Source organism: Gobio gobio (genome assembly GCF_949357685.1).
Source record: "Gobio gobio genome assembly, chromosome: 24".
Classification (NCBI taxonomy): Eukaryota; Metazoa; Chordata; class Actinopteri; order Cypriniformes; family Gobionidae; genus Gobio; species Gobio gobio.
This window is the reverse complement of record NC_137120.1, coordinates 19,616,874-19,628,786: the sequence shown is the minus strand read 5'-3', so window position 1 is coordinate 19,628,786 and position 11,913 is coordinate 19,616,874. Positions and strand designations below refer to the sequence as shown.

Genomic DNA, 11,913 nt, shown 5'->3' with positions numbered 1-11,913 from the left:
ATATTCCTTTATTATGTTCAATTGCCTGCGCTGGTGTGTGCGTGTGCGGCTGTGCACGAAAGTCGAGCGGGAGCCTGAACCGCGGGAATTTCTTGCTTTTCAACAGCGGTAAGAAAAAATCCATACCGTCCTAGCCCTATCTGATGTATGTTATTGTTACATATACTATTCTTTTTCAGCCCTGAAACCAACTCAACCCCCCCCCACCCAATATATTAAAGTAATTAAATTAATATCAACGTGCAACTAGTCGACTAATGGCTTAAAGGTGCTGTATGTAATTTATGAAAGTCTATTGACAGAAATGCAATATAATATACATAACTATGTTTTCAGTGGTGTATATGAAGCGTTATGTTTTTATTATTAATGCGCCATTTCTATCTACATACACCCTTTACAGTGAAGTCACCATTTTGCCATCCGCAAAATGGCCATCCGCCATGTTTCTACAGTAGCCCTAAATGGACACACTGCTCTACAAAGCGCTAGCTACCCTCTGCTGTCTCAGACGACGACATCTTTATCCTGTGTCAGCCACCGTAGCTTCTATATGTGCTTCGAAAGGCTGGGGTGAGCGGTCGGCGGTTGCAATTCACAACCTCACCGATAGAAGCCGCTAAAACTTACACACTGCACCTTTAAGCGAACGATATGTCTATTTCACAAGATTCTCCTTACTATCTCTGAATTCTTCATTGGGTTGGTTTCTCTGGCGTTTTGAGCTTCCTTCATGGGCGTCGAGATCCACCTTCCTCTTAAGCGCACTGATGTCCTCCATGGCCTCTGGACCTCCTACCTTTCCCTTCGAGCTCTTCTTGTTCAGTTGAATGAGCTCCAGTAGCTCTTTTACCCTCTCTGGGTTATCATGAGGGGGTGCCTTCTCAGCACTCTGAACCCACAGCTCCTCCACCTTCTTCTTCACATTCTCCAGAACCATTGTGAACACAGCCGGGTTGTAGATGTAGGGCCGCATGAAGGCCTCCCAGTTTGTCTTCTGCCTGGGTGCAGGGAAGAGCCTCTCCCTGACATCCAGTTTGGGATCGTAGTCAGTCCTAATACGCTGTATAGGCTTGCCTTCACGGAGGTTTGTGAGGTAGTCGTAAACCTGCTGCTCTATGGTGGTGCTGGGGTCAGCAGGAGGGTCACTGCGAGCCTTGCTGAGGGTGAAGTGAAGAGCGGAGATGAACGAATCGTGCTGGGGCATGATGGGATTCTCTGATGACACAGGCTTGCAGGGAGTTGATGCTTTACAAACACAGACAAATTAAAATTAGTTTCATTACTAAATAGTAAAAAAAGTTAAACATAAAATAAAAATTAAGATAAAAAAAAACATTTGAGACTTTGAAGCCTGAAACATACTCTATGCTGATACGAAAACGCAGATACTTCAAAAGATAGCTTATCCATGTTTCCATTTAATGGAACTTATGCGCAAAATTGGAATGTCGCATAAAACATATGCAAATAAAGCAGTGTTTCCATCCCACGAGTGCAAGAGAACAAAATCATCACTACCTGGGAAACTGGCACAAAATATCTACTAAAAACTGAAGTTGCTGCAGAGGATGTGATTGGATAACTGGACAAACCAGTGGACCAATGGCATCACAGCATCTCAAATGTTGGTTTGGTGGTTCTGGAACGCCTGAGCCAGTCTTTCATCAGAATGATGTGTGATCACACGATTGCGTTCCCAAACACAAGCATTCCAATGCAAGCGAATATGATGGTGTTTATTGTGTTTCGTCTGAGGCTCTGAGACGCAACTTATTTATGATGGAGGAAAAAAGCACGATTGCAGCAACTTCCATTTTTATTACAGATATTTTACACCAATTTCCCAGGAAGTGACGATTTTGTTCTCTTGAACACATGGGATGGAAATGCTGCTTTATTCGCAAATGTTTTATGCAATAATCCAATATTGTATACAAGTTAAATTCACAACTTTGGATGGAAACAGATATTGGTATTGGTACCGACTACTGAAATTTTTGTATCATGATGACACTCGATTGATGAGAAGCTCGCTGACCAAGTTAGCTGAAATAAGATAAACTGTGTATGATAATGACTAGCTACATGAATGATAACATCTGTTTAACCGCACAGACATTTGAAGCTAATATGATCATTTCCTTGAGAATTTATTTTCGCCACACTGATGCAAGGATGTATGTTAAACAAAAGTGCTTGCAATATTTTGGCCAATCATTCACGTCTGAGTCTGCATAAAATATGTTTCTGGCTTTAAGAAGGTACACATAAATTTACATCTTTTCAAATACTCACAGCTCTTTAACAAGTCACGCTTCTCACGGTAAATAAAAAGCGCTTGTATACAGGACATTTTCCAACCACCTCGTCGCTCTGTAAAATCAAAGACATTTGAAATATTTCAAAGATGTACTTCTTTCACACTGACATTTCACCACCATTAGATCATACCACTTGAGTTGGCCATTTGACTGGCAGAAAGCAAGAAGAGAAAACCTCTGTCCTTCACCATATTCACCAACACCTGCAGTGACAAGACATCAATCAGCTCATGTACCAACTAGTGTTAATTTCGTCAGTTATTTTATAATTTAGTTTCAGTCTAGTCCTGTCACATGTGCTTTTTTTTATCATATTTAATCAACCTTGTCCTGTTTTTGTTTAGTCAAGTTTTAGTCGACTAAATGTCTGTCTGAGCCTTTTAGTCTAGTTTTCGTCAATGAAAACATCACATTTTCGTCATGCTGCATTGATAATCCCGATTATTTTGCTCAAAATTATAAATCACAAGGATTGTTGTAATTTGAGAAATGTATTTTTTAGTGCTGTCAGTTAAACGCGTTATTAACGCCGTTAACGCAAACCTATTTTAACGGCGTTAATTTTTTTATCGCGAGATTAACGTTCTTTTTGGTCTAACAAACTTTGTAGTTTTTTCACATGCTGTTGCAACAACTAGTAACGTTAGAAAAACTACAACACCACTCCGGGTGTAGCTAGACCGGAAACAAAACATCAGGCACGCTGCTGCTGCCCACACTTGTTTCGGCCATTAAAACAGTAGACGTGGATGGCAAGCGTGAGATGCCGAAATGAGAAACGTATTAAGCCATGGTTTAACTCGGGGGTCTTCAACTAAAAGTGCTTGTCTTGAGCGCTGCTTTCTGCTCTGATGGTGCGTAGCCTACACACCGGACGCGAATGAAGCGTTTTGCGCGAGTGATTTAAGTCAATGCAAAGACGCAAATAGACATTCTGCGGCGCGAATTAAGCGGCGTGCATGTCGCGTCATTCGCGTCCGGTGTGAGCGCACCATCAGTCTCTTCTTCACTGCATGCTTGACCGCGCGTCTGGGTCTGAAGTGAACGTAGTAACAGTGAGCATTGCAACGTTAACTGTTTCATTACGTCAAAAGGCTTCGCGGTCCGGATGGACGCATCTCACGGTCCGGAGTTCACTAGTTGGCGACCCCTGGTTTAACTGCACTATAGGCGGAGTCCTAGTTTACCTTGCATGTGCACTTTGTAATTTTATTTTGTATCACCCTGTTTTGATCCCTTAGAAAGGGCTGTTGAAGGGGCTGTTTGTGCAACAAAGTATTTTTTCACCCTTTTATTGATGGACAGTGCTACATTGTGTGAGCGATTATTTGCTCCAAGTGTGAATGACTGCTTCAAGTGAGAATGTTGGTGTGAAATCGAACACTACAGTATGCCAATGTTGTTTTCAATAAAACAAACATTTGAACAAAGCAAGCCGATCCACTTTTCTATGTTGATAAGAGCATTAAAATAAGAAAAAATAATGGGACAAAAAGAAATCAAGGGGCATTTAGAATAAATAAAAATGTGCGATTAATTGTGAGTTAACTATGGCATTAATGCGATTAATCGCGATTAAATATTTTAATCGTTTGACAGCACTAGTATTTTTACATTTCATCAGAATTTTTGCACTTCCACCTGTAAGCAAAAATCATCAGAATGTCGACCCATAAGCATGGTTTATTTTACCTCATCGAGTTTAATGATTTATTATAGGCTATTTATCATATAACGTTAGGCCTAGAGAAAAAAACTTCACTAAAAATTTAAAACAGTGAAATTCCACATTACCTTAATGTTTCTCTATTAAAACAAAAGCAAAAAAGACTGAATTGTCACACAGAGACATGCAAGTGCAGTTATTAAGCAGACACAATCGCAAATAGTCGAGAGATCCATGCTTGGATTTATTACAGTTCATCGCTGAGAAGATTTGATGGCAGATTTAGTCGCACAAGCGGCTCGTGAGTCATGACAGAACACAGACCGACACTTTAATTTAAGCAGAAAATCTCAAATGGAGATTGCTGAAATGCAGTTTACTTGTTTATTGGTGTTTTCAGATCATCCGTGTGCTGCGAGAGAGAGCTTGTGTGCACATGGTTGCCAGATTGCAAATTTTAAGTAAAACACCGGATAGAATATGTGTTCTTTTAACAGAAAAGCTCGAATTGGGGATTTAAATTTAAATTAATATTGAAATATGGCAACTGCAAACATGAACACTCAAACGCCCCTCGACAAAAACAAAGTGATTTTTATTTTTTACACTACATTTTAGTCTCGTCTTTTTTCCGTCAACGATATGGCACGTTGATTTAGTCACACTTATTGTTTAATGACTTTTGTGTCATCTCGTCTTTGTCATGGAAAAAATGGTCGTCAACTAACATTTTTCGTCATATTTTCGTTAACAAAATTAACACTAGTCCCAACAGCCAAAGCAATACTAATCAGGAATACGCTCACCAGACCCTCTTCCTCCAGTTTCTGCAGCAGAGCGGTCAAACTCTTTGGAGATTTGTCTTTCTCCACCACGTCAAACAGACTGCAGAACATGCCACTTTTAGACACTACAAAAACAGAGACATTATTTACATGACATTATCATATTATCTACAAGCACTCAATACAACTTTAGCATCCCTATAATCATGTGCAAATCAACAAGCAAACATCACAAAATAATTTAATTTGCTGAAAATTCAACTGCATAAGTATGATGCAGTAGTATAAATCGGCAAATATCCCTAGTATAAATAAATATGACAAATATCCCTTAAGTTCTCTCATTTTGACTAGTTGGCACTTTAGGCATTAGGGCTGCATGATAGTGAAAAAAGGACATTGCATTGTCTAAATACATAGCAATATGAGAAAATACAGGAATGTTCACCAGATGACTTGAATAGCTATATTTGGAAAGAATACCAGATCGGTATCATTCGATGCATGTTCATTTTTAATGTTATCGCTATCAGCCCAATGAGAAAATTAGGCTGACATATTAACCCTCTGGAGTCTGAGCTGTTTTGGGGCCCTTTAGAAGTTGACACGCTCTTACATTTGTGTTTTTTCAGTTGCTTATAAACATATTAATGGCAAACGTGTAATTACACTGTATTCAGCACAAACTGGGCTACCATAATATCGAAGCAACATGTATGTACATGCTTGTATTTTTGAGAGAAAAATGTTTATGCATGATTTTTGAAAACAAATTTTTTTTTTTTTAAATTAAGGCCTCAAAACACACAATAGATGTGTGTTCACAAGACTTTTGACTCCATGGTGTATTTTCATTGAGTTTTTGCTTCAAAAACTAGTTTTTGCTTCACATAAAACAATACACTGATTTAAAATTAGCAAGACAGTTTTTCTTCAAAAAGCCAGTATGCGAGGAGGCTTGATATCGAATGAATATTGATGGAAATCACCTGAGAGCACAATAGAACATAATCGCCCGGATTAATGAGCTGCATAATGAATGAGCTTCATACCTGACTGAGAGAGCAAAAATGCTCTTCTTATTTAGTTGAAAACTGTACGTATCTAGTAAATGCATCTTGATTGAAGAATGTTTAAATATTTAAACTAGAAACAAGACAAAAATGACTAAGAAGAGTATTTTTCTAAATTTTTTTGTACTATTTTTTGTTTTTGAAAGTAGTCTCATGCTAAAAAAAATTAATAATAAATAACTAAAATTAAGATACAATTTATACAAAACGAAATTCACTTCAAAGAAAGCTATTCTTTTTCTACAAAACAAAAAAAGCACTTTCTTCAAAACCAAACTCCAGAATCATTTATTTAGAATGTAGTCAACAAAGGCCTATTATATTTTAAATTATCAAAAGATTTGACTACACTTAAAAAAATGCTCTTCTTATTTAGTTGAAAACTGTACTTATCTAGTAAATGCATCTTGATTTAAGAATGTTTAAATATTTAGACTAGAAACAAGACAAAAATGACTAAGAGCATTTTTTCTACATTTTTGTACTATTTTTTATGTTTTTAAAAGTAGTCTCATGCTAAAAAATAAATAAATAAATAAATAAAATTAAGATACAATTTATACAAAACGAAATTCACTTTAAAGAAAGCAATTCTCTTTCTACAAAACAAAAAAATCACTTTCTACAAAACAAAACTCCAGAATCATTTCTGACAAACTTTGATTAAAAAAAAATACCATTAGGCTATAATATTTAATAGCATATGAGCAGACATTTGCGAATAAAAGCTTTATTGATGTGACGCATCTCAAAACGATGTATCTGAAGTAACGTTACAGCGCTTCACTAGATGTGTTTGTATGAGTTGATGTGGGCGTTGATGAGGGGATCGTCAGTATTTGAATCCCAATAGAGCGCGCGATGCGTGGCCGCATTAGCGGATAATGAAGTGGATCGCGGGTGACCGACATGTATCAAACAGATTACATAAACACAGAATATTTGTTTTCGATTTGGTTTACATAGTTTAAAACCTGACATTTCAGCGTTTCTTTAGACATATGTCTCATGTTTGTGAGACAAGTATTCACTAAGCTAGAGTTCCTTTTCTGAAGACTATCTGAATGAACGTCTTTGAGAGAGAGGCTGTAGATCGTGTATCATGTGTGTTTTCTTTGTTTTGCAAAAAGCAAAAGATTTTGGTTTTTATTGTGACTGTACACAAAAAATAGAAACTTAAACGATTAAAATTATGTATAACACTTGCCTGAATGATAAAAAAAAACCGACAGAGTTATTTGAGTGTCTTTGGCACTGATAAGAAAAAAAGAGAGCTGATCGGCGCGACTGCCGATTCGAGGGGGTTAACTCTTTCCCCGCCAAACACAGAATTTTCTGTTATTTGTGAGAAAACACGAAATGTTCTGTGTTTCTGTGTTTTCACTGTTATACGCTAGGGGGCGCTATTACGCATCTTCTGAATGAGTACAGAATCGCCTGATCAAAACACAGGCGAAGAATTCGCAAAAAAACAAGCGATCGTATGCATATAAATACATCATATAAATCAAAACTGCCTAATTTTACTGAATGAAATGTCGACCCAGGACGAGCTATGGGACTGTGAAAGCAGTAGGGGTGTTGATGGACTCGATCTGGGTGTTTTTGCATCTGTGTTTGATCATCACTCTGAATCTGATCTGGATGTAGTCTTTGACAAAAATGTGATTTTCTCAGCTTTTCAAAATGTTGCTTTTTTTATGAAACTTACCCATATTTAAGTGTTGATAAAAAAGGAATGCATGAAGCTAGAATAAAACATGCTTTTATTTTTTGTTTAAAAGCAGAGGGTCTGCTCTTTCTTTTGATATATTGCTTGTTCAGATATTAATACAACAAAAAATCTTTTTGCTGAAATAAGTTATATCTCATATAGGATGTGATTCGTTAAAGCTACACTGTGTGATATTTTCCCCCATCTAGCGGTGAAAAGGTATATGACCATCCAGTGAATATTAGTTTCTGTTCCTCTCAATTCCGATTTCGTTTTAACTCCTACGGTGGCCGATTTAGTCTAAGATTAACATGGCTTCCAGTTCGACCTCGTCCACATTCGACACGGTGCCAATGAGTGTTAAAACGCGAAAGGCGAAGCTTGAATTTACGGGTATGTCCCTCATTGTCTAATGTACTTTCAAGATGGAGGGGTAACATGGCGACCGGCATTCGAACCCCTCACCCGTATGTATTTTCAATGGCATATTATAAACTTACGAGAATACTTTATTACTTGAAAGAAGTAAATATACATTAATGAGCACATATATTTTTGAAAGAACTAAGTGTTTTTAGCTAAGAATAAACAAAAAAAGTTACACAGTGTAGTGTAGCTTTAAGTTAATTAACCCATTAACAAAGTATTTCAGTTTGGTTTTCACTCTTCAGCTTCAACACAGCTCAAACTGCATTTTTATTTTTTATACGCAAGTAATGTTGTCCAATGACTTTTTGGCATTATTTAGGCATTGTTTTATTTATCTGTAAGGCAATAGATAATTTTGTTTTTGATAAAGAAAGTTGGCCATCAGAGTGTAAATTTTACCTTAAAAGTTAAAGGTGTCATGAACTGGCTTTTAAAAAAAAATGTATACTGTTGTCTGAGGTCAACTTATGACGTTTGCATGGTTTTTACATTCAGAAATATCATAATGAATAAGTAATAGGCTATTTTCTGCCTTGGTTTTGAGGCTCTCTAAAAAACGATCGGTTTTGATGGGCGTGCCGCACTGAAGACTTGGAAGTAAATGCCCACGGCTAGGATTGGATAAGATTTGCATATTTAATGAGTTTCCAGTCCCCTGTCAGTACACGTGAGGAATTGTTTTGAAAGCGTCTGGAGAAACGTTCACAGGGCTCGAAAAATATCTTTATCAAACAATCACAATGATTTCTCTCTCATCCACCTGCGATTGATTGGAATGTTATTTCTGTATCATTTCGCCCAATCATCAGTGAATATAACCGCGAACACCACACACACGCGCGCACACACACGTGCAAGAAAGGTGATAGCCCGTCTGAAAACACATAGCCCCGGGACTTTGGGCTTTGCGAGCTGGCGTTACAACTAGGGTTAGGTCCTGTTCACATTTTAACCGGTAGCGGTACCTGAAACTCGGTACCGGTACCCAACGGTGCCTTTTTTTGGTACTTTTGGGATGTTTACATAAATAACTGTAAAGAACCTGTAAGTAATTTATAAAAGTGTTATTGACATTATCCCAGAGCTGCCCTGGTCGCTGTCTGCCATTGTCTGTGATGTTTGATTACTGTAATATTTACTAGTAAATAGTAGGCTACTAGGTACTTAATTTAATTAATAAAAACAACCATATAATTTTTTCTTTTTCATTTCATTTATATGAAAAGATTTCCCACAAATTATGTTATGTATTTTCTGGTAATCAAATGAAGACATTAGACATTAATTTAATTTATCTTTTAATTTAATTAAAAAAAAATTGTCAAACAAAGTGCTGCACAACTGAGCTTTATATGGTTAAAATTAAAACATGAAGAAAAATTTTAATTTATAACAAAAAAAACCTTTAAAAAATAAAGTTTTGATAATTTATTATTACATTAGTGTTAGTATTATTATTAAATTGATACGTATCTAAATTCTACTCTACAACAGCAATTTATTTGTCAAGTTAGCCAAACTTTTATTTTGATGGGTTGCCATGAATTTGAGTTTCTGTGCGTTTATGATATGACGGTAGTTTTTCTCAAATGAACGGTAAAATGCTCATGAAGTGACTCAGTGGCTCTAGAGATGACGTTTGTGCGGGATGGAAACATGCGACCGTATTCTGAGTGTGTGTGAGGTAAACCCATAGACTGTAAACCGTGCGTCTACACATTCATTCGCACATTTATGATTCGTATTTAAATGGTCTTTTGCAGTTTAATATTCACAGACACTAGTCTATATCACAATATGTGTTCTCAGGTACCGAAGTTTGGTACCGATTGATTTAATGTGAATTGGTACTCGGTAGTAGCAACTTAATTCGGTCGGCGCCCTTAAAAGTACTGAGTTCGGTACCTAACCCTAGTTACAAGTCCGAGTCTGATCACGAATGAACCAATAACACCTTCTCCAGCCTGTGACAGCGTGCTAAGGTACGTAATCAAAAGATATTAAATGATCTGTAATAAAGCAATACTAAAACATATAAAAAAAACATGTTTTACTCACATAAGTGTGTTGCACCATTCCTGTCGGATCCAATATAGAAGGCACAGCATTGTGTTTTAATCTCAATATGTCTGCAAATCCAGTCTCAACCTCTATTTTGTTTACAATCGATTCCGCGGTGAAATGAAGCGAACAAAAGCAATGTCTTACGCATGTTAACTGGAACCGGCATGTTTATTGCGACCCGTTTAACTCCACGAGTCGGTGGGCGGGCTTGAGGCTGTGCTTCTGCGTCCTATTACGTCAATGGTCGACATATTGTGAGAGCTCTCATTTTCCAAAGGCTCAAAGGAAAGTTGATTTCTCAATTCATCACCCCTTTAAGGAATCTTACACTGGTTCACTATAGGCTACTGTATTCTAAGTGTTTGAATTATGTTGAAGTGCTTTGGACATGGCTTTTGATGATGAGATGTGTTTTTGAAAAAAATTATATTAAAAATTTGATTTAGGTTTATAAGGTAATATATCGGTTATCAAATATAAAAAATTATCGGTTATCAGTATCAGCCAAAATGTTCCTAATCATTCTAGGGCTGAACGATAATGTAACAATAACAAACACAAACTTCCTTAAATAACCATAACATATACAATTTTAAACGTTTACATAAGGCACATTCCCACCATTTTTGTTTTTGACCAATTCAGTATAAAATAATAGTAATAACCGTGAATATTATTAAATAATATATTAAACAAAATAAGAAATATATTGTACGATTTTAACCGTTATACTGTAATATATATATATATATATATATATATATTTAATTGTACAACTTCAGCCACCCTTCACTCTATACTGGCATTGGCCATCAAAAATCTTGGAATTAATTGTCGGACATTATGGACTTTTTTGATGGTCCATGCCGATGCCAATATCTTAAAGTGATGATACACAGGGCAACTTTTTGAACAATGTTGCTGGGTAATGTCGCCATCAACGTCTAACCAGGTGAGACAGGGCCCACGACCAATCTAAAGTATCCAGATAGAAATGTATTGCCCACTGTAATGCACGTGTTTTGGGACTGTGATACGATTAAGACTTACTGGAAAGAGATACATAAAATGGTTCAGAGGATCATTGGTAAGTATTTTGCTCTATGCCAGAGTATCTATAGTACTGTACTGTAAAGCTGAATAACACCCCAACCATGATCTAGATGAATGTATGTTATATCTCTGTACCTATTTGGCGAGAAAATGTATACTTTTGTTGTGGTCCACTCCTCACGTCCCCTCCGTTAATATGTGGTTGAATCAAATTGTTATTTTCCAACCATTAGAAAAATTAACCTGTGACTTACGCCCGAGGGTCTAATAATTTCTGGCGTATTTGGTCCCCTCTTTGGAATTTTCTTGAGAATTTGTGTTGATCGTCTTTATTTCTTGATTCTTATTTATTTTGGTGCCATTACCCTTCACTCGACCCTTGATCTATCAGTTGATGTAAGATTGTATGATGGATGACTGTGTATACTGCCATGAGACACCTGTACCAGTTTTGTTATTGTAAAACTATAAAAAAATAAAAATAAATGTGTTGCCCATTCTCAATGGGAAACTGCCCAAGCAACATCGCTCGGCAACATTGCTCAAAAAAAGTTGCCCCGTGTATCATCACCTCAACTATGTACTAAAGGTGTGTTTACACGACAACAATGTACTAAAAAAGACATTTCACCCCATGAACACGCATGCGTGAACACGTGATACTCATGACGTCACCATGTTCACAGATTCGTGGTATTGTTGTTTACATGGAGACGGTAAAGGTATAGTTTTACAAAACCTTGCACTTTGAAACTCGTTTCAGGTGCCCAAAAATCTGTTGTTGTGTAAATGAATGGGCAAAACG

At 36.8% G+C, this 11,913-nt stretch overlaps 1 protein-coding gene across 1 annotated transcript in view; it reads right to left on the bottom strand.

Moving 5' to 3' along the window:
* Positions 1-658: 658 nt before the first annotated feature.
* tasora (transcription activation suppressor a) overlaps positions 659-11,913 on the bottom strand; it is a gene marked incomplete at its 3' end in the record, with an annotated part of 42,506 nt that continues 31,251 nt past the window's right edge. Inside the window, exons 11-14 of the mRNA XM_079807051.1 lie at positions 4,797-4,900; positions 2,455-2,527; positions 2,299-2,376; positions 659-1,248 (exon numbers count right to left, since the gene is read on the bottom strand). Of these exons, the coding sequence (XP_079663177.1) occupies positions 659-1,248; positions 2,299-2,376; positions 2,455-2,527; positions 4,797-4,900 (845 nt within the window). The remainder of the gene's footprint in view (positions 1,249-2,298; positions 2,377-2,454; positions 2,528-4,796; positions 4,901-11,913) is intronic.